Raw genomic sequence first — 24,865 nt, forward strand, 5'->3', positions numbered from 1 at the left:
TTTACACTTTGTTGCACAGTGATGTGTAATATAATACATTTACAAAAGTGTTTAATTAAAATAATTTAAATGAACTAATATTAACCATAAAACAATTTTTTTTTTTATTATTTTGCACCATATAAAAGTACATTTCCATTATAATATATCCACATTTAGGCTGTTTCTCAATTCCGAGAACTCAGAGAATGGACTTGTGTTATTGTGTAGTTTCAGTTACAGACTCGATCAGATTCGGACGTTACCTCCCTATCAGGACTCTAATATATAGGTTTATATATATTCTTATTATTTTATAACACATCAATAGTTATGCAGTGGCACATAGTTAGACCTCTTTTTTTTCTTGAAAGTAGAACGTGGTAGCAGATTAAAGCGGAAAGTGCGAGTATGTCACCAGTCTGGAGATATTATAAAGTTGATGAAGACAACATTCCCATAGCAAACTGTGAGATATGTAAACTTGGGATTGCCTGTCGGATATTTTCAGTTGAGGGGCTATTTGTTTTTAAATTAGATTTTTTTTTTAAATTTACTCTAAAACATATATTTGTATTTACTCTAGAATAAATATTTGCTCTAAAGTCCAAAAGTGAAGAATGTTATTTATTACTTGACTTTTCAAGCTACCTCACAGAAGTGCTCTGTTTGTTAACAGAGTTGTTGAATGTTTAAAAAAGTTAAAATAAGGAACATCTTGGATCTGTTTCTTCGCTCTTTATTCTTTTTTAATGTAATACAGAAGTATCAGATCAGGTTTTGGTAGACACTCAAAATCAAATGACTCGGAGGCAAAAAAAGAAACCTGATAGGGACAGCGCTACTTCGCACAATACAAATAAAACAGATTTTAGTTTAATTTCAGCAAATTAACACCCTTAATGCATTTATGCCTTAAAATTTCATGTCAATGTTTACTATTATGGTCTCATTTAGGGAAACTTCTGAGATATACAAGTTATAACTTTGAACTTTAATAATAAATCTATATAAAATGCTGTGCACACCTCTTTTATTTAGTCGCAATAACTTCTAGGACTTCTAGAGCGAGTTTGGTGCTCAAGTCTGCATCGGTGCATCCTCGATACCAAGAACACATGCGGAAACTTTCACGCATCCTCCTTTCTTGCGATCTTGAGTTTTGGAACTGAACATTGGCGGTTGATGATGGTGTTACACGAGAACATGAGATCACTGAAGGGTGCATATTAAAAAACAGCTTTAAGGAGGAGTATATTTGTAATGATGTCATATATTTAACATTATTATAGGTTAATTTGTATTTGTTAATGTTTTGTATTCAATGTGTAATAAACTACAATTTAGAAATAGAAAAAGTAACATAATTGAACAAAAAAAATAAACAAGTCGAACAAAGTAAAAATATATGCAGTTATTATTAATTTTTATAATATCGATAACTTCAAAATACAATTTTATTTAGTGTTACTCGTTACAAAATACATATAAAGTACTACAAATACACTATTATTAATCTAAATTAATTAAAATAAAATATATGAAAAAATATAAATCTAAATTAAACCAGTAGCTCTCAATGCACTGGAGACATGACACATGCTGCAGTATATATTCCCATCTCTGCCCCCTTCACATATCTATAGGAAGCATATGGACTTCCCACCAGCAGACATTAATAGCTCACTCAGATGATTTAAATTTGGGCCTCTTTTTTTGCCCCACACAACTAACTAGTACACAAAAGGTTTATTTTTAACTATTCCACACATTAGACAACAGAAAGCAGCTGACAGGGCCAGAATAAGGGACCCATTACCTCATCACAATAGTGGGAGCGCAAGGAACCGAGAGACAAAAGAAAGAGGGGGAGACGAGTTGTGGCCACTTCATGCTCACATGTCAGCATTTCCAGAGCAGCACAACTCTTTTTCAGCCAGCCGGACTCAAGTGAAGTCCGTGTGCTGGATGGAGAGTGATGTGCTCCTAATGCAGGTGATTGGGTCTCTAGTGCAGTCTGAAGAAGAGCACTGCAACTAAGACAACAAGTCAGACGGAGAGAGCACCATAAAAGACAAATCAATTTGAAAGAAATCATGAGAGATGGAAAAAATGACTTATTTATAGATATGCGCTGATTAAACAATGGTTTTAAATCAGCCGATTTCAGTTCTGGACTTACAAACAGTGTAAACAGTGTTAAAAAACACCCAAAGGTGAAAGTTACCTGATAATTTACTCTCCCTCATGTGGTTTTAACACAAAAGAAGATATTTTGAAGAATTCTTGTTGCTGACACCCATCTTTCTAGAAAAAAAAATCAATGGATGCTATCAAACTAGCCTTCTTCAAAGTATCTTCTTTTGTGTTCAACAGAAGAAAGACACTCAAATTGTTTTTTTTTAACAAGTGAAGGGTGAGTAAATGATGAAGAATACATTTTCGGGTGAACTATCCCTTTAAAAAAGGCAGGAGATGTACAAACAGACTTACTGTAATGACAAGTCAGATGCTGCATACAGTAGGAATGGCTGAACACTTACTGAAAATACAGATATTCTGCATTACTTTTAACAAATGCAGACCTTCGCTCTTTCCACTGTTTTGAGATTCAGATTTTATCATATAGGTTTATCATGTATAGGGGTTTTCTTGGAGTTTCACGTTTAAATCAGCAGAATTTGTGTCATTTCATCTGTGAAAAACTTGATCTACAGTAAAGTTAGTAAAAATCTACTCATAATGTACGGCACAAAAGGCGCATTCGGTATATTTGTGCATCTGGTTAGTTAGGTGATTTTTCCCTAGCTTGTTATTAGCATTTTTCCTGAGTTTGAACAAAAAGCTCTTTCACTGTTTGATTGTTCACTGTTCTGTCAACCAAATTCAAAGCCTCTGTCAAAACTCAGCTTGAGGTAGGCCAAACTGGAGGATGACCATCCTTTGTACTCTTCAGGACAATGGTCCGAAAGGTTGGGGTCAACACTGGACCCCTGAGACCCTCCCATTCCTACCTCCCGCATGCAGACCTCTGCCCCATGAACTCTGACCCTGTCCGTATTGTGTGCCTAAAAATAATAAAATCTGTTCCGGCAGACTATTCTGTTATGCGTATTGTATGCGGGGCTCTTTCTTTGAACACTCTCGCTCTCATTCTTAACATTTAAGTCAAGATTACACCAAGATTATGTGGGATTCTACTGGCAGATGGTGCTTTTTTTTCTCCATAAAGCTGAGTGGAGCCATGAGCTGGCTGGGCTACTTTCCCTTACTTAATGAAAGAAAACAAATACTACTGGTTTCAGAACGCTTTGGGTATTGAGTCCAACAAGATGGCATATAATATTACAAAACGTGTCTGCTTTTTTAACAGCGTGACTCAAAACAATATAAAACCATATGTGGAGCTGGATTTTTGCAGACATCGTAGTCCAACTGGGATTCATTTCCCTTAGGAAATGCAAATCACACAAAGCAGAGGATTAAGAAAAAAAATATATTACTAAAAATAATAGTAAAACAAACAAACAATAATACTGAAATAATTAAATAATATGACTGAAATTAAAATAAAGTACACAGCTAACATTAGATCATATATGCAGATTGTGGTCCATTTGAGATGAATTACCCTAAGGAGCTGCCAATCACTAGTAAGAAAAGGTTAAACAAAAATACATAAAACAACCATGAATAAATTTTTTTTACTTATAAATAACACATCATTCCTACCATTAAAGTCAACCAGTGTAAACCGGCAATGAGAAATCTCAATAAATCTCCTCTTAAAGAAAGTGATGGTCCCACCATGTCAGTGTGGTATGGCCGCTGTTGTTTTTCCAAACTTTGCCTGTGTGACAGATTATTTGCTGATCAATAAAAGACCCTCTATGAAGGCCTGGAAGTCAGCTCACCCCACCCGCGATGCTCTTTGACCTTATTGAAGGCCTGACTGAGCAAAAACACTGCTCTTCCCATGAGGCCCCTAGAGGCTCCTGTTTCACTTGGCCAATGAAAGGCACTACTGTAAATAATGGGGGCCTGTTTGACCCCACCTTTGTCTGTGGCAAGACCCCTGCATCCACTCTACTGTAACAGGCTAACCTTTCACAATGGAAGCTCTCATGGCTCTGAGACCCTAACCCTCTCGGCAATACACCCAAGTCAGGATTTGAAATAGCACAGTCAGACCTCTCGACCGAGCTCTCTATTTTCTATAAGACAGCCTTTTATCTCACAAACCCACCCAAGACCCCAATGCACCTCCATTTCTTCATTCTCCAAAGGTGTACTTGCTGATATTAACACATCAAATGGTTCGTTTGCAAAGCATATGTATCACATAAACCCACAATTTCATAACTAGAACCACAAGTCTTATTTAGGAGCAAAAAACTCAGTCATAGGAACAAGCCACTAGGCCCACAGTCCATTTTCTTGGTTGTACTCGCACCACCTGCAGAAACTGTGATGATCACATATACCTCGTTGCTTCACTGTGCTCCTGCACATGACATCCTGTAACTAGATGCTCATTTCAATCCATCATGTACCCCATTAAGACGTGTTTGGTGCAATTTGTTGCTATTTTCAGACCAGCACAACCCTAATTTTCACGTTTTGCATTATGTTTTTAAAATATTAAATCCATTTGCGCAATGTGGAGTCATGGGTGTTCCAGTCTAAAAAGGAGGTGGGTAAGGGTCCAAAGTTGGGGCGTTGCTATTTGGAGAAACTGAAATAGACTGAACCCCTGACCAGCTGAAAGGTGACCTAAAATCCAGTGCAGAGTGCATAAGTTATGTGCCTATGCATGTCCAAAATTTGTACACATTGCTTAATTTGTTATAAAAATGATAATTTTCAACAAAAAATCTAAAAGGGGGGGTTAGTAGTTTTTAATTAATTAGTTTTTAATTAATGAAAATTTGCAATTGTATAATGTTATTATTATTAACGGTATTATTTATGCATATTTATATTTGTAAAATATAAATTATAAAATATAAATATAAAATATATTTAAAAACAAGTTTAGATTTGTTCACCTGATGGATTTTGGAGATGTATGCATCACCATTATGGGGCAAAAGTATAAGATGTGTATTTGGATAACTTTTTTTTTTTTTTTACCACACATTGTTATTATTGTTCATTTGTTTGTTTATTTACGAAAGTAAAAAACTAAAGTAAAGAGGGAAGGTAAAATAAAGAGAAAGTGAAGAGGCCAAATGGAGGAGGCTCATTCTTTATCACAACCGCGTTAAACTATGCGCCAGGGTGCAAATTGTATTTTTCTGTCCTAAAAATAGCAAAAGTGGATTCGGACACACCCTTAATGCTTTTGCGCCATGCACTTTAGACTTTGCACCTAGATCATTAAAATAGAGCTAAATGTTCCACAAGCTTGATCAGTTGGTGGTCTCTTGTTGGACTACAAGTGTCCAGATTTCAAAAGCTAAGTTTTAGACCCCATTTACACCTCTATTTGGCACCATCCACTTGTGATTGAACCAACAAAAAGGCAAAAAACAGCAGGACAGATTAGGAGAACCTACCGTTGAGGGTGAAACCAAAATAGGTAACGAACAAGGTACAAGTATGGAACGAGGTCAGAGGCTAAGAAATTCTGATGCATGCGTGAGGATGCAGGAAGCTGAGCCTCTGAGATAAGGTCTGATGTGCTGATAAGGACATCAACACCTGTTGAGAGCTCCAGCTCTTTTCTAGTCGCACAAAAGCCAGACTTTGATTCTCAAAGACGGTCATTATTACAGACCTCATTATAGATCATTCTGGACAAGACCTGCTCACTTAGACAGGAAAAGACCAAGTGAATGATGTGTAAAGTGACCAAGTTGTGTAAAGCAGGCCAATTAGATTGATACCTGCACAATGAAATGCCAAGCATGGGCTAAAAATCCAACATCAGACAGACACTATGGCTTTTCTCAAATGACATGTGAAATCCCCTGCAAAATGCATTTTTGGCTCTTCAAAAGATGCCGCCACCAATCCCAAAGACAGAATCAATGTGACTTTTCTCTCACAGGAAGGTCAAACAAAGAGCACGGGGTGTAAAATTGCTGGGCGAGACAGTGGTGGCTCATGTAGTGGAGTAGCAAGAGAGCCGCCGCTCTGCTCTATGCTTAATGGTGTACAGCACGTCCTGACAGCATCATCAGTTTCCTTCTGCCACGGACACAAACAGCAGAAATGATGCCGTGTGAGTCATGACGTGTCACAGTGGGCAGCCCTGGTGATCAGTCCAGTAAATGGAATGGCTTTTGGACTCCCAGACAGTGAGGGAACACAAAAACACTTCAGCCTGAACTAAAGGGAGAGAAAGCTCTCTGTGTAACGCACCAATAAAACTCAAGTGCAATTTTGGTGACAGGTCAAAAATAGTCTGAGAGACACAGGCTAGAAAACTATATCAATTCATCTGCAAAAAACCCATTTCAGTTTCATGTCTGTCTCTTGCAGACGAGGAGAGAAATGAAGGAGTGTGTGTCGCTGACATTATTGGCTGTTCGTAGCATGAGAAGCAGACATTGAGGTAATTAAAACGTAACGGGGACTTTTAGTTCAATAAAATGCTTTCAGTCCCAAACGTGATGCTAGCCCGGCAGTCACTACATATGCCAAAACAATGGCGTTTTACAGACGCGCATCACTCAATCTGGGGCTAAATGAAGGTAGTGTGCTTAGTGGAATAATCTCTGTTCTATTGAATTAGAGCTCAGATGTATTTGGTAATGTAAGTGCAGGGCATGGCCTCTCGCTCAAAAAAGCTCTAGTAAGGCCAAGCCATTAATCATTCATCCTGTCCTGCTAGTGATCACTGCAGGCGTCTTCAGTCAGCAAATACATAAATCAATTATGGTTTGAGCTTTATTCTACCATTTATCCAACTGATCCCCCTGGATTACAACATGGCTTAAAACGTGCCGGTTGGCTTTCTGTATTCGCTGAGAGTTGCCATCCCATATCTTTCAAATGCCTCCAGCAGGAGATAATATAAGAGAGAAAGAGAGAGGGATGCGTCTTTAGGCAATGGCTCAGCTAACTCAATTTCTACCCCTTGCAGAAAAAGGAGAGGAAGTTAGTGGGGGAAAAAAGGAGATGGGTGCTGAGAGAACATAGAGGGTGCTAATGCACTAAATGATAAAGCAAATTCACTAAATAACAGCATTTTGCATGGCGTATTGCAGTTAAAACCCTGCCTTAAGGTACAGTCAAGTGTACAGTTGTTTGCTGATATTTTATGACCAAACATTGTCATTTTAGGATCCACGTGAGCTGAAGTTTACATGAGGATTACCTTACAGTGTGGCGATTTCCAAAAGGGTTATGAAAGTGGGACTCCTGACTTAAGTCGGCAACTGAAAGTAAGGCTTTTTATCAAAATAGTTAAGACGCATGCTAAATTAATTTGCGTTTTCAACATCCTGCTTAAGACTTTTAAAAAATGGCTTCTTTGGCTTTAAAGGTGAACCATTTTTATTGATTTAGCTCCAAGGAATTAAGCAACTAATAACTACAGTGTGGGGTCAGCACAGGTTTTACACAAACAAACCCTGCAACGTGCTTGGCCGCTTCCTACCTGGTCCGACATCACACAAATCTAATGTGATGGGTATTTTATGACCCCCTCCGTAGCACACTTGTATCACTCTATCGGGGGCCCCTTGCCAATCTCTGGCACCCCATTCAACAGGCAACAAAAGAGCTAATTAGAGCCCCTCTCGGTGGAAGCCTGAGGAAGGTTCTGATTTGATACTTCCAGGGGATTCCGGAGCCCCAGCAGTGCATTCACACAGCCCTCGTGCACGCTTGGCTTGGCCCTTTGCTCCAGACCTTCATTGTAAGCGAAGCTCAGCAGCGCCTTAGAACTAGCGAGGGGGAACCGACACGTCTTCTTTCATGTCGCGGGAGCCAGAAACCAGATGCTAATGGGATATTGATGGGATTAAAACACTGTACTTACTGAAAAGAGAGACCTGTGATATAAAAATTTGGAAGATGACTTTTCTTTGAAGATAAGCGTGATGTATTTGCGACACCGGAGTTGTGTAAAAATACTTTAGGGGCATTAAATGGTTTGTTTATTCCTAAACGAGCATTTCATATTTAGCCTGTCGACTTTAACTGTGGTTTGGCACTTTCACTTTCATTTAGGAACATTTCATGTATGCCTCCAGTGACAAACAAGATATTGGATGAGAGTTTGAACTGCTGGAAGAGTGTTGTTTTAATGGAATGTGATACTGCACGCTGTATGGGGAAAAAACCTCTGCATTTCGCGATGCAGCAGGTGTCTGCATTTAATCCTTCAATGACCTGGTAAGCGTAGAGAATAGTGTCAAACAGCCATGTGTGTATGGACTATCCTATTGCAAAATGCGGTAAAAGTCCTACACGATAGTAATAGTTTGATTGAGGTGTCAGCATCTGACAAAAAAAAGTGGTGTGTGATTACTTTGGATACAGGAAGTCTGATGTATCGCAGAATCAGGTAATTTGTAAGACCTTTCAGTCACGTCGCATCTGAAAGCGTGTGGTAAGTGTGAACATAGCGTAGCTTTCAACGCTCTTTCGCCTACGCTCCTTTGTCGTTGCTCGGCGACCAAGAAAGAGATGACAAGGATGACAAACTAAGAAAACATTGCTGCAGTTCCGATACAAGATTTTTCTTATTAACTGTGTGCACATGGAATATGCGAACAAGCCTCCACTGGAAATAATAAAGGGCACGCAAAAAAATGTGATATGTGAAAGGCTTATTTCACAGCAATGTCACAAAGAGGTCTATGATCTATGTATGGCAAAAAAAAAATTAAAATCTGTGGACACAAAGTACACACAACTACTGACGTGGTCAAACAGAACATCGGAGTTTACTGGTGTTTGACAAAGCCGCACATACACACACAAAGTAGTCTATTTATTTGTTTTGCCATAAGTCTGTTCTAGAGAATTTATTTCACCTTTACAAGGTGATTTAATTTTTTTTTGCCTCATGTCTGTTTTAGAGATATGTTACAGATCTTTGATAAAGATCTAATTGTTTACCTGTTTCAGATTCATTGCGTGTCAAAATCGTGATTAAAATCGAAATCGCAATATTGTTCAAGAAAATCGTGATAGGTTTCCTTTGCCCATTTCGCACACCCCTACTCCTTGTCTTAATCCAATTTCTGTTTAGTTTGATTATGACCTTAATCAGATTAAATTATTTAAAAATGTATAATAAAATAAATAAATAGATAGCTTTTTACATGGTAGACTCTTAAACAGAGGATTGTCTTAAATCATATTAAAATTAGATAATTGGATTTCTTGTAAATGTACTGAATTACCTTCTGTTATTCCAAATGCATACACACATGATCTTTGGAAACATCATTAAAGATATTTTCATTGAATTTGTGCATGACAAGTTGTGCTTCCTCAGAAGAGTTGGTTTATACTCAAATTAAGTTTTGATTTTTTTCATTCCATAGCATTAAATAAGGTAAACAGACTTTTAATGAAGAGACGAAAATATCTTTGATTTACTTTTCATCCTAAAGTGAATTAAGGTGCTTTTAGGGTCAGTGAATGTTTACAGATTTTTATTTTAGGGTTAATACCAAAGCTACTACAAATTTTAAAGGTCAAATAGTAACTACATAACATCTATTTATAGAGCAAATGTGAATAATCAGAATCACATGGCAACTTTGATAGCAATGAAACCTTTCATTTTCTGTTAAGTGGCAGCAACTGCAGAGTATCCAAAAAATAAAAAAAATAAAAAATTCTGCACAGTGTACTGGAGAGGGCCAATCATACAGGTGAGAAATGTCTAGAACAATGTCGGAGAGGCTCATTCTATTAAAAGCCATTGTTTTATCTGAACCAGCCTGCTTTCAAATCATGTACACTGAAACAGTTACTGTTAAAATCAGATTTTGATATGTGCATCTACATGTGTGGTGGACCAGAATGGGCTTCAGATATATTTGCAGGCGGCTAGTGTGCCACCTGGCACCGCAGTGGGCTCGCAGCGCCCTGCTCTGTCTGTAATCCTTCCATCTCCAGTTGCAGAAAGCAGATAAGAAAGCGGCCAGTGAAAAGCACCTCAGTGAAAAAGCCCCGTGCGCAACCGTCATGTCTTTTTACTGGGCATGCCAGATGCCTATCGCTTTAATAATGTGGGGCAGCGCTGTCTGCCTGTCTGTGTTTACTTTTATTCCTTATTCATGTGTGAATCAAAAAGTCTCTTATTTTCTACACATGAATGCTGAACACGAGCCCTGTGTAGGTGATGCTTCAGATACGGTCGGACAGAAGAGAATCAAATAAGAGTTTGGTGGCGAAATTCACCTGATGGACTGCTCTGATACAAGAATCAACAAACTTGTTTTCGTCAGAGAGCCTCTGAAGATACAGAGCTGCAGTCAAGGTGTGCAAGTCCAATACACATGATGCAACCTAGTGTTAAGTCTTTAATCGATACATCTCTTGTCTTGACAGTGAGGACAGAAGGCAGATTCCAGATCAGAGGGGTGGCGGTGTAAATCTTTACAGTTCAAGCGGGGCTTTTAAAGCCTGTCCATAATTGGGTGACTGCCAGCTGCTGCCGTATGTGGGCTGCATTGACAAACGCTTGCGTTTGAAATAAAAAAAAGCACTAAAAAAAGGTACGCACACGCATGATTTATTAATAATAAATATATACGGCATGTTTATCTCAAAGAGAAAATATATACGATTTTGATGGCATATTTCATTTTAAAACACAATTATGCATTTTTTTTTAAATCATGTGAATTCATAGTACAAAGCTGAGCCTCACAGTTTCATGCTCAAAACTACAAAGGAACTCTCCTCAAATTTAAAATTAGCATCTCCGATTAAAGGATGACTAGACATTAGAATAAAATTTCACAAGACAAAAATTGTCCCAGACGTGCAAAGAAAAGGTCAAAATCATTTTTGGGAGGCATTATTCCCATTTTCAGAGCAGCCACGAGAAGTTTCGTAAACTTAATTGGCTAACTTGACGGAGTGAAGGGTCCACTTGTTTGAAGTCTCTTTGGCTTAATTGCAATCATTCTTAATTACCATACGGCTTCAGAGTTAAACACCACACTATCAAATCAGCTGGCACAGAGGACATTTCACAGTTTAAGGCAAACTGAACTGATAAATTGTCTAAGTTCAAAAATACCTTGCAGGGCTTTGACTTTCCAGGATCTCTGTAATGAACCTGAACCTTATGCACATAAAATGTCTATCAGTGTTAGTGTTATCCACCTAATGCCTTGCTTTTTTAATATGCAGATCCCAGCTTATATTTACAAGGGACGCACTAATCTATCTATTAAATTCATATTTTAAATAGGAAGCTATACAATATTAAATTTGTGCATTTAAATTAGATCTTAAAGATCTAAATCTAGATCTTATCGAACAAAATAACTTACAATAAAAGTCCAAAAATAGTACACACCAATTTATGTTATAGAAAAATATAAAAAAATTTTAAGAAAAGAGGAAAAATCAAGAAGCAAATAGTTTTTTTAATTTTAGTTGACATTTTTTAGGTTGTAATTTTTTTTTTTTTACAGTATTTGCTTGAATTTAATTGTATTATTTTCCAATTTCTAAATATGTTTGGTGACTAAAATAATATTTCAATCACTATATCTGCCTAATAAATCTGTTTTGTTAAAATGCACCAAAATACATTGCTTAGATTCACTGAGAAAAGGATAAAAATATAAATTTTTTAAAAAGGGGTGTACACAGTTATGCTGAGCACTGTAGCATTACATATGTACATAAATGGACTGTAAACCATAACACTAACAAATGATGTTAAAGACAACAAAAAAAAGAAAAAAAAAAAGAAAAATGGGACACTTGTGTTTCAGTTAAAATAAACAAGCACAACCATTAAGTGTTTCATTTAGAACTTAATTTCATTTTAATTTGTTTAAAAGATTGAAGTTTCAGTCCTAATCTAGAGCTGTACTTTAATAAACACTATTTTCCCAGGGTTACCAATACAGGCACAAGTAAACAAGACTTTTCTTGAGGTATATTCCATCCCAAAAAAGTCATTATAAACCTGTCCAACTGGCTTGCAACTGCAGAAAACAAAAAAAGAGTATGCAAGTACTTGCTTTAGTCACTATGGACTTTAATTGTTTTACAAAAAGAAAAGTGGTCGTCTAAATGATACTTGGACATTTCTATTGAAATGCAACGTTTTTAAAACAAAATTAAGTAAACTAAAATTACCTACTTTAGTGTACATAAAATGATATTTTAACCAATGTTGGTAACCAGCCTGTTTTGTTTACCACTGACTACCAATGTTTGTACAAAAACTCTTCACAATATCAATGTGTTTAAAAGAAAAATAAAGGGTGAATAAATGATGAGAAAGTTAACACCTGGATGAAAAATCCCTTCAGACTTCTAAATTAATTTGATTGTGTACTAATGATAAAATAAACAATCTTACAGCCGCTCATGGCTAAACGTTAGAGCAGAAATGCACAAACTGACGTGAATGCTGTGTGTCTGGCCGTTGCATGAGCGTTACAGCTCTGTGGTGAGATTCACCTGCATAAGTGAGCATAGAAGGAAAGTTGTGAGGTGCCTCTCACCTCCCGGCAGCCCGGTGTTATCTCGTTCTGCAGCACCATGAGGACTTATCATCCCCATCTGCTCTTGGTATAGTGGAAAGGAGAGCACAGGGTTATCGCTGTCTCTGATATGCACAGATAAGGCCTTGCCTCTGTTTAAACACCCTAGCTAGGTCCACAGTTAGCTCTACCTATGCTAGCTTGACACTTCTTTCACCCATCTACCACAAACAACAACAAAAAAAAAGATCTACGTCAATTCCTTTCACAATGACAGATGACAGTTCAGCGTGAATAAAATGTTTTCCCCCCTGGTTTTTTTATTTTTTATTTTACGTTTGTGCATGTTGATTATTTTCCTTTTGGCAGGTCGCTGAAATATTTCTGTAATCAGTTTCCGTGAGTCAAAGGACCACAAACTGTTTTCCCTGGCAAAAAATATATTTCTCTCATTCGTGTCAAAAACCTGCTATGGTGCTTCGATTTAGCTCCTGTAGGGAACTCTGGGTGATTGAAAAACAAATAAACGCGTTCATTTAGGCAACCCTCAGACACGCATCTACCCCAGATATTACAAGATTACTCCAGTGGTCTACTTAATAGGATAGTCTTGACACTTGCATGGTTTTGGAAGTGATGCACATATCATTCAGCGCTTTATGACATAACCCTGGGCCACAGAGAATGAACGTAGCGAGCTAAATTTATACAGGAAGCAAGCACTCACTGATGTGCTCGCTCACAAATCCACACGCACATGCAGAAAGGCTAATCTGGAAACAATTACAGACGGTTAAGTTGACCTGTTCGCCCTAAATGAACTCTCAAACAGAAATATTTCTCGCATCTAGCGGCGGAGATGGCAGGGACCCTGGCACACAATGCTGCAAAATAATCTGTAATTAGTCACAAGAGCTGCCGCCCGTCTGCTGCAAGCCGTCAGGAGCTATAATGGAAAAAACCTTCAAAAAGGAAACCTCACTATGGAAAATCTGACACCGTCATTGCTTTTAATAATAAAAAAAATAAGTTAAATAAAAGAGAAAGATCATGCTGAAACTTCAAAAGAAAGTAGCTAAGTATGTCTAATCGATATCTCTGGCATAAAACATAAGCAGGGAAAGATCTAAATAGAATTTTTATGATTACTTGCTATTATTATCATTAAGAAGCACCTTTTAGATTTTCTTTTTTAAGCAAGCATTGAAAAAACAACTGTGATGATATGATGCAAATTTAAGCTGACAAACGTGCCCAGCTTATGAACCCTTAAATGTACCAAATCAAATACAATATAAATCTCAATCTCAACAGTGCTGCTGCTAAAAAATAAATTTATAAATAAAAAACTACAATTGTACATGTCATGGCTGTTTCTGCAGCCTTTTTAGTCAAATTCAGAACATCCGACATGCCAGCCTGCTCACTCGGATGATTCACACAAGAACCAACAACTTTTAAATTAACACGGCTTGTCAATTATTCTGTTCTAAGATAAACACAACCTTAAAGTTCACAAGGTTGAATGAGCATTTTTCACTCAGTGAATATAGAAGGTAATTAAGAGGGATTTATTAATGCCATCTTGAGCACTTCCAAAGACACATGAATGTTTGCACTGAAACTGAATCCTCAGATGAACTTTCACCGTTGTGCATTCCAGCAGATTAAGGACGAACGCTCAAACCAGTTCATTCTCAATCCTGGGCCTGTCATTAAGAAACCCGCAGAATGCGGATCTACCCAAATCCTGTAAACAAATGGCATTCACGCAATTATCAAAATAACATATTGTGGTTTATGCAAGCACATGGCAGGACCTATATAATCAATATTTCTGTAAAGAGGCCTCTGTGTAGAGTTTTCCCTCAATGCCTTTTTATACAGTCACTGCTCTATAATCTTATTGCACCTCACTGCAATTGACTCAAAGATGTGCATGACTGGCTCACTTTAACTTTATCTTCTATCCAATCAAAACTCTCTCTGCTGGATGGCAACTGAACAGCCTCCTTCATGACACCAGAAAAAAAGCACTCAGTCGTTCAGCGGTGCAGTAACCCGTAAATCTAAAATAAGCAAACAATAAACAACATGCAACTTTATCTGATTACAAGTTTTTGTAACAATAATCAAGTAACTTTATGTAGAAATATGATTTGGTTTGCTGTTAAAGACTAAAAGTTTTTAAAGCATCAAAACACTAAAGTATATATTTAATTCAGGGTTAAAGTTAAATTTAAGACACTTTTAAATCCCTTGTGAATTAAATTTTAGACTTTTACAGAACCAAACATAGTTTTTTTCTAATGGGCCAGTAACTTCGGTAAATAGTTTTAGTACTAATGGAAGATCAAGAAAAAAGTTGTGTTGCTTTAGTTTTCTTTTCCAGATAAGAGAATTTAATTTGCAGAATTTGCAGTAAAAATGTCTAACAACTTTTGTGAATTGTCTCTCTTGGCAATAATAAAAAAAAAAACTTAATTATAAAAAAAGGTTGGAATGGATTATTAGTGATTGGGTGTTGGCTCAATAGGGTAGCTTTCCCTGGACATAGAAAAATTAAGACCTGTTTAAAATTATTTTACCTACAACCCAATATTTTAGTGAATTTAAGAATTTAAGACTAAACCTTAGTTTAAGACATTTTAAAACTTGATCTAGAACTAGAACAAGATCTCGCGGATACAGTGCATTTTTTATTTGGCATGTGCATTAAAATGTCCTGAGCAAAAGTAAAGACGTGCACACATTTTTATGTGAATTACAGAAGACACTCACTAATAAATTATTCAATCTAATGAGCAAGAAAAGTCTTGTCAGGTATGTTTAAAACAAGAACAATTTGATGGCATATTAAAAGACATATAAATCGCAGAGCAGCCACAAAAAACTAATCAATTGTAATTTTAAATGTTTTTACTTTTTGCACTAATCTTCAAACCACTAGGTTTTCCCTTTTCTATGTATATTATGGGGCTGGGCGGTTTGGTCTAAAACTAAAATCTCAATTAATTGAAAATTTTAACTCGATTACGATTAATGAACAATTATTTTATGTAATTATTATATTTTTCTATTCTAATTATTTTATTCTATTTTTTGCCCTCGTAGTTCACTAACAGGTTTTGTACAGTAAATATGCTAAAATTACAAGTGAGAGATTTCTGAATGAAGGGTGCATACTTGATGTTAAAATAATTAAATGAAATACTATCTACTATCTGTGATTATTTATTAAACATCACTGTTGATGAAATTAAAACACACACCACCTAAAATGAACAGTCAGTTTTTTCTTATAAAAAAAATGTGACAAATAACTTGTTCTTTTGGAAACAAAATAAATATTATAAAAATAAATTATAATAAATATATATTTTCATGTCTCTTCTAAATCAAATAACTCTTGCATATCCTGTAAACAAATTTTAAACAGTGCATTTCTTGCATCTTCTGTAAACAAATGTTTTAATTTAAATAATAATTTTAATGTAATGTAAAATATGCCGTCTTAAGATATCCAATCATCTTTAATGTAGTGCACAATAACACACTAGTAACAAAAAGAGCAGGGTCACGTGAAAACACATGATAAGGTAAGCTATTAAAATAAATGACCTGGAAAAATTTGATCGATTGTTGGTTCATAATGTTTATTTCAATTAATCGCCCAGCCCTAGTATATAAATTTATATTGATGCAAAAACAGCAAATTTTAACATTGAGGTTTCAACCCTATGAGAAAAATTAGCTTGGTACATCCCTCATTTGCAAATCATGCTAGATAAAATATCTGCTATGTGAATTAATGCAAATGAATAACTTCATCACTACAATCTTCTAAACTTTTCTAGTCGACAGCAACACTCTATATAACGTCTGACGTGTGGCGTGGATTTCCTCGCCTCGTCCCACCTTCTTGCAACACCCCCACAAGTCACCCTGACAAGAACCAGAGGCCAGTCAAGTGGCCAAAAGGTTACGCTGCGGAGGTCGGCCTGGGTCCTCCACGCAGACCCTCATTTCCTGGGCTGGACAGTCTGCTCTACTCATAAAGCTAATAAGGCCCTTCTTGTCCCGGGTGGCTGGGGCCCAGGTTGGCCTACTCATCACTGGCCACACCATGGGGGTCAGGGGGTGGGTGTGGAGGCTGCTTCCCATTAGCCTGCCCCCTCTCCAGGTGCAGCTAATGGGCTCAGCCAGAGCCTCTCCAGGACCACTCAGCAGCCACCAGCGCAGGCCTGGAAGTGATCAGCACCCAACGCCTGGGAGCTGCGACAAACAGACGGCCCACTTAAAGGAAAGGCCCAGTTAAAAGTAATCATTTTTCTTCCCTAGCCTGAGAATGCCTGGTCTTGCCTTGTGCAATTGTGCCAATTTATCCAAATATGACATCTCGCAGTAAGCAGAAGGATATAAGTTAGCAAATTAGATATATTTAAATACTGATCATGTTAGATGGTCCATCATTTAATTGTATTAATTAGAAAATGTTTTAATAAAGTTTTATAATAAATCACACTACTGGCAAATTGACATCATTTCTAACTCCATTAATTTTCTTGATTAATTAACCGTATGATTAATTCTTTATGCAATATTTTAAACTTTTTTTTTAATAGTTATACTGCAACATGTTAGACTTATTTTTTTCCATCACCCCTTTCAGAGGTTATTTTAGCTGAAGAGCAATTTTTCTTGATAAGGGGAAAGCAAGAGGAAAACATATACGTGCGTAAATCAGCTCTGCAATCATTCTCTCTCATATCCACCGCAGGCAGAGTGTTAAGCAAATTGACCTCCAGCATGAAAGAAGATAAGCAATCAACAGTTAACCATCATGACTCATCTTCCACTAACATTTCTCTGCAACTAAGTTCTTTAATCAAAAGAATTTCTAAAAATGGGCACCTTGTGGTCCTTTGTTTTACAGAGCGCAGTAAACTAATTGAATTAAGGACCCCGAGTTTGCACCAGGGGAGGCAAAAAAAAAAAAAACACTTTGCAAACAACATGCTTTACACACAACAACTAGAAGTACAAAATGAAAACAGAAGCCTACCTGTGTTGCTCTATGGCCTCATTGTCAGGCAGTTCAGCTCCACACACGTTGCAGCGCTCGTTCAGGCTCCGGCCATCAGGCTTCATCCCTGCAGCTAACTCGCCGAGCTTGCTGAAGAACTCCCTCTGGATGAAGCTCTGAGGCAGCAAGCCCCCATAGGCACTGAAGTCCATTGACATGGCCAGGGCTGGGGACATGTGCAAGGATGAGGCCATGGAGGCAGGCATCGAGAGCATCGCTTCATTTTTGTGATTAGAAGGAATGCCGTAGAGTGACGCCAAATGTTTTTCAGTCATTCCCGCCATGGCCTCCAGCCCCATTTGGCTGACCTCGGCCTGCTGATCACCCAGACCTTCATCCCTGACGTAGTGCAGCTCGCGGGCACTGGTGATCACGCTGCTCCTGGTAGGGGTACCCGGCCCATCACGGTTCTTGTCTGGCTCTCCGCTGCGCTCACCATTGCTGGAGGCGATTGACTCCATGGCTTTAGGGCTCTCATGTTCTCCGCTCTCATCTACTTGCATCATCTCCGTTTTGATTTCTCCCATCATGGGGTGCGAGTTGCCATGCAAGGGCTGTTCAGCACCCACGCCAGGGTGCATGGTGCTCTGCAGGAGGGACTGACCAATGCTCATTAGGCTGTCCACGGCTGCTTTGGTTGGGCTCATGGTGGAGAGGCCGAAGGAAGTGGATACTGAGGGACTCTGATCCACCATACCTGGCAGCGCAAGTGCTTGCTGGGCAGCTGACACGTAGCCGCTCTCTTCTGTGGAATGCTTTTTCGAACCGACCAGGTTCCTTCCGTGCCGTCCCTTCCGCTCCTCGTCATCTTCTGTGCCACCATCGTTCATGTTAACCTCAGTGTCATTTTCATCCGAGGACTGGATGGTCTCCAGAATCTTCAGGCATTGCTCCTCCAAGTACTCTATTTCTAAGATCTCTGCTGCGTACAGCAGATCATCCAGATCCTCTACTTTAGCTTGGAGCGTGGCAGTGTAGGCATACTCCAGAATCTGCTGGAAGGTCTTTGGTGAGAGAAAGTCAAGAGTGTAATGTTGGCTGTTCCGGTGAAAGAGGATTTCGAACATCTTACTGGTGCAGGCCAGCACGGTGCGGTGAGCGTGGAACTCCTGGCTGTCCACCATGATGACCACGTCGCACAGCGTGCCAGCCAGGCGCATCTGATTAGCCTTGTGCAGCAGGGCATTGGGGTGATTGGGGTTCTGGAGCTGGATCATTCCCATTTTAGTCAAATCCATAACGTCTCTGAAATCCACACGGCCAACTCATGAGTATTTCTTTCCACGCAGCAGTCTGTTCAGTTATCTTTGTAAACAAGATAAGGTCAATCTAAAAAAGAGATGAAAGAGACCCACAGTTAAATGCAGCCACAATGTTTAATTATTATTGCAGTTGTTCGTTTTCTTGTTTCTAAATAAAAAGCCGTCATACCAATTGCTTTAGTACATAGAAGAAATTCACAAAAATAAAAATAAATTAGAAATCTATTTTTACCAAATCAGTATTGTAAATAAAGACAAATACATAATCTTTTAACATTTAAAAATATTTTTTACCAACAGATTTAAAGACAAAATCCATTTAAAAGTCACAAAATAAAGCACCATAATAAATGATAAGCGGCCCACATGAGAAACATGTAAACTTGTCTTTAGTGCTAGTAAATGCTGGCAGTAATCAAGCCTTTGTTTCTATGTGTTCAAGCTCGCCTCACAAAGCCCATCAACAGCCTCCTGAAATGAAATGGCATCTTATTCAGTATTCTCATCACAGACAGGGATACTGAGCGGAGCATGGAGAGTGAGGCAAGCTGTTGCCAGGAATAGTTGGAACAGAGGATGACACAAAACAACTCAGAGCTCTTAAAACGCACCAAAATGTCATTTGTATTTTAAATACAACTCCATGTAAATTAAATGTATTCTACAATACATGATATATATAAAAATAAATCAACCCACACTCAACACTATAATATAATGTGTGTGTGTGTGTGTGTATATATATATATATATATATATATATATATATATATATATATATATATATATATATATATATATATATATAAAACCATACCCTGATGATTAAGATTACTTTTGGGTGAACACTGTCATACTGGACTAGCAATTTACACTTGGAAAGCATGAGAAATTCATCCCTTTATGTATATTATTACATACATTTAAGATAGTAGATAAAAAAGCAGGAGATTTACTCAAACATGTAATATTTCTCCCACTGTATCTGATCATCAAGAAGCCTCGGCAAACAAGAGCAGCCTAGTAAAGGCTCTTTAAATCAAACACCATGATCTTCGCGGTGAATGACGGGCATTTTCATTGTGAATGTACCGTCTCAGGCAGCAAATAAGCTCAAGTTATGATAAAGGCTGACATGAGAGAAATATTCGAGGGCTTTTTACGCGCAGTTTATTTTACTACAAACGGCAGGAAGGCGAGTAATAAGTGAGGAATGAATACGCTTTCTTTGAAGAGTGCTGTTAACTGATGAGACGTTAGCAATAATGACGCCAATTTACGCACGCGAACTGTACATCACAAGTAAGACAAGAAAAGTCAAGAAAACATCAATGCGTATTGATATTATTTAACAACTGCCGTTATCTGCCTTATATGCGATAAAAAAGACCGATGAAAAGTCCAGTCAGAGCTCATTTGACTGATCAATACATGATCATTCGACTGTTCACACGTGAATCAATTTAAGAGCCGTTTGTAATTTCATTACACATGTACACGCACAAACGGGGAAGACAAATAAAATAGCGTTTGGCTTGAAGTATTTTTAAAGTATAATACAATAAAAGGCAAAAGTCATTTCACTTTAAAAACTCACAACCAAATACATTCGGCTCATTTTAAAAGACAGCGGCACGCACCTCCACGGTAGCTTTGATTTAATGATGAGGGCAAAACAAGAATCACCAAAAATACGATATTTGTTCGTTGTTCAGTTATGGCACAGGCTATATAAACTGTCCGACGTTCAATATGAAAGAGTAAAGCTGAAAATAAAGCACATGGAAGCACGTCACTGTCTGGTGCGCGAGCAGACCTCACGTCCCCCGAATACTAACACACACACGCTTACGTCAACATAACATCTCCACATGTGTAAAGATGAACATAAACAGCCATATCCATCAGGTGCCCTGAGCCTGCACCGCACTCACTGACAGCCGCACTTTTACTTTTCGCTGCACTCACAATTCACCTTCACTTGAAGCAACAGTAGAAACACTGTAACTTGATGGGATGCTGAGCGCAAAACACATCTGATCAACACAACGCGGATCATCTTCTAATGTGAACATTTTTCCACCCCGAACTGAAAACACACACAAGGATGGGTCTGTCAGCAGGTGTGGGTGTTTTAAAGGTGCGCGCCTGTACTCACCTGTGTTGCGCGTTTGGCTTCCGAGCGTGCGGTTATTAGGACTGTAGCATAGTAACGCTGTTCACAGTACCCGCTCTCTCTCACGCGCACTAACTCCTCTCTGCTCGCCGCTTAGCAAATCAACACGCCGGTGACGTCAGCGCACATCCTCGCCGGAGTCCTGACAAACACTGCTAAAGTGAGACACCTAGGGGGCTGTCGAATATAGGCCAGCGTGTCTGGGACACTATCTATCACACAGCGTTTGGACTTTAATCATTAACCTTCAAGCATCATCACCTTTGCTACTACTTTACAACCGGGGAAGTTCTCAATGAGGTCTGCAGGCAGGTCTGAGCCAATGGTCCAGTCATATTTAGAGCTATACATCCAAAATGACTACATTATACTAACTTTGCATGTCCATGTTTACAGTAAAATATGCATGGGTTTTATTTGGTCTTGTATATTTCCCAAACATTGTATATGTTTTTGTTATAATGTGTAATGTGACATTCTTTGTTTGATTGGACCAGTAAAACATTCATTCTGCAATCAATCAATCAATCAATCAATCAATCAACCAATCAACCAATCAATCAAATTATTTTATGGTGTTTACATTACAGTGTAATTGTAAATAAAGTAACACTGCATAATTTACTATATAAATAAATTAAGGCTTGGATATAAATATGACCTAAAATGAACTACAATGAAATAAATTAAAAACAATTATATTTTGTTAATACTGTAAAAATACCTTGTAATTAACTTTTTTTTTTTTGTTTCGTTTTTGTGATTTAATTTTCAGTTTTGTAGGACCTCAACTACAGTTTGCCAAATAGGCATATTTCAGTATAGCTGGAAACAGATCCATTTAAAAAATACATTCATAAAAGAAAAAAAAAGAGCTGGCAGCTCATTACTCATCTTATGTAGCGTATCTTACATGACCAACCGAGACAGCAGATCATTTCAAAATACTAAAAATGTTTAATAAAAGTCAGTGTAAAAATTTTTTAACATCTGCAGACATCAGAGGAGAGATCAAGGTACAGTAAATGCAAATGTGAAAAAGATGAATCACAAAACATTGAAAACTGTGGTAACACTTTATTTTCATGGTCCATTTGAGTATTAGTAGACTGTCTGGTTAATATCTGATGATACTGTTACTTCAACAGATGTACTGCAAGTAATGTCAACTTACAATAACCCTAACCCCAACCTAACAGTCTACCTATAATGTAATGAGAATAATTGGCTTAGATGCAATGAACTTAAATTCAACAAACAGTGTTCGATGTGCATGTTACAATGCAGTGATATATTTATACATAATTATAGGGATTAGGTTAAGTTTAGAGTCAAGTAAGGGTTATTGCATATCTAACCAAAAAATGGAATTGATTTCTATAAATAAGCTTTCCATTGAAGTATGGTTTGTTGCAATATGACAATATTTGGCTTTGCAACTATTTGAAAAAGTAATCTGGAGGTTAAAAAAAATAATGTAAATATTGAAGAAATTAATCACCTTTAAAACTATTTAACACATTTTTTTAAACATGATCTTTACTCAAATACGGATTGTTGGCTTAAAAGATAAATCTTGAATAATTCTGACTCCTACACTGTAAAACGCAAGAGTCAACTTTATCAAATGAAATGAGTGTAGTTAACTCAAAATTTACTGAAAGGTAATTCTGCTCACATGAAAATAGTTGATTTAATTAAGTACCTCATAACTTCAACCTAAATGGAGAAAGTTCACAGTACTCATATAGATTTGTTTTTTTAACTCAAATGGTTTGTACAATCGGTTTCCTCCAACGTTTTGAGTTGCCTTAACTTACTGGCTTTCACAGTACTCAGTTGGTTTAAGTTCTCTTCATTTATTGGGTTTCACTGTGCTCAAATTACTTCATTTACTCAAATGGATTAGGTTCAGAGTTACCTTAACTTTTGCAGTTTTACAGTGTACAAATACTGTATACCAGTTTAACTAAAGATTTTTTTTTTTTTTTGCGTTTCAGGTTCAATACAATAAAGCACAGCTTACTGCTGCATAATTTACTTATATGTAAAAATGCATAAATTACATGTAGTAAATTGTAAAAAGTGGATGTAAAATGTAACAGGGATAATGTTAAATTAAATAAACAAAATTGTCTTAAAATCCAGTTAACTCAATTTGTTATGTTAAATTTCATAAACACTGTTTTATTTTTTTTTAAATAGACTGGTCATTAAAAAGACTGACTTCAGACTGACTATAAAGAGAAATGATTCAAACTATTAGATCATCAATCCTTGAGATTTTAAGATGCTTTTTAAATGAAAGATAAAACTGATACACATTCAAAACCCATAATTTAATTCATTCATTGCGAATGTTACATGTACGTTTAAAACATTTGAATTTTTTAATCAAATGTTGTTTCTTTAATATTCATAAAACAGTTCTCTGTAGAACATAATTGCATATGCTTAATTTAATTAAAATTAGACTTAATTAGCATTAGGTAATATAAGCCATGCAGGCATACCTTTCACTAAATTGTGCTGGCAAACATTCTCATTTCATTCCGACTGCCATCAGCTATTTATTTGTCACTTATATTGTCAGTGCACTTTATTTTGACTGTCTGCAGAGCGTGACAGCCTGAAAATGGAGGGAAGCAGAGGGAATCTTCACTAGGCTCTATAAAGCTTGAGATGGAGATCATAGAGTGCCATCACCTTTGAGCTGAGAGCTGTGCTGGCTTACTTGAGGATAAAGAAAAAAGACACTGGCCTAATCACCATCTAATCCACATTTTACTGGAGAGGACTCTGATAAGTCCTAAATTATGCACTGAAATCTTTAGAAAGCTAAAACAGTTTTGACTTTTTGATTGATTTACTCACCCTCAGGCCACATAAGATGTAGATTTTTCAAGAGGAGAACATTGAAGTAGATTTTTCTGTGACCATCAACAGCTACCTGTGCTTTTAGACTCAAAACACACAGGTGACACTTATGCACATTTCTCATGGTGAGAAGTAACAGAGTATTATTTCCATATTTACCTTCAATTCACAGCATCGGCAGAAGGATTGTGTTTGTTATATTGTATAAGACCTATTAAAAATTCATATTTGAAAATCAAACACTGACGCTGTTTTTGTAAAGTAATACTTATACATTTATTTAAAACACCGTTTATTAAGCACAATTCATTGGCCTTGGCTCTGCAGGAGTGCTTTGCAGCGTGCATTCAGCTGCTAACACTTATCACTGAATTTGTGTGATTATTATAATTACACTTGCATATTATGATGCATAAGACCATTAAAAAAGATGTGAATGCACTTGAGCTAGATGTTTGCTGTCTATATATTCACACAGTATGTATTCGTATATATATAAATCATCATTAGAAGTGTACCGAGAGGCATACTGAGCTAACAGTGGATCTTTGTGAATCTCACTCAAGGCTTTGGGTTGAATAGGCTCTTTTTACACTTGTATAATCCTGGGGGTGTCTTATGCATAGGGGGCCTGCCCTCACGACCTCTGACCTCTACCTCTGACCTTGGCTGGATTTTCTCCTGTACAAAAAACGCCCCTCCCTGTGCATGGCTACAAATTCCTTTTGAGACCTTTGAATCTTGTAGGTGCCTATTGTGTAAATGTCATCCATAAATGCTAACATAACTATAAGATCTGCGGGTTTAGTGCTAGATTTAGGAAATAGTGCTTCCTAATGAC

General features: G+C 37.3%; 1 protein-coding gene across 7 annotated transcripts in view; it reads right to left on the bottom strand.

The window, feature by feature from the left end:
• The window catches only part of zbtb16a (zinc finger and BTB domain containing 16a), a 148,041-nt gene extending 126,821 nt beyond the window's left edge, over positions 1 to 21,220 (bottom strand). For 3 of the 7 annotated variants that reach the window (XR_012396460.1, XR_012396459.1, XM_009295291.5), the window contains exons 1-2: positions 21,130 to 21,220; positions 17,689 to 19,038 (exon numbers count right to left, since the gene is read on the bottom strand). Coding sequence is in view for 4 of the 7 variants with exons in the window: in XM_009295291.5 (XP_009293566.1) it covers positions 17,689 to 18,947 (1,259 nt within the window). In the remaining 3 variants the exon portion in view is untranslated. 7 annotated transcript variants of the gene reach the window in all.
• Between the last annotated feature and the right edge of the window lie 3,645 nt (positions 21,221 to 24,865).

The sequence above is a fragment of the Danio rerio genome, chromosome 21, assembly GCF_049306965.1.
Source record: "Danio rerio strain Tuebingen ecotype United States chromosome 21, GRCz12tu, whole genome shotgun sequence".
Lineage (NCBI taxonomy): Eukaryota > Metazoa > Chordata > Actinopteri > Cypriniformes > Danionidae > Danio > Danio rerio.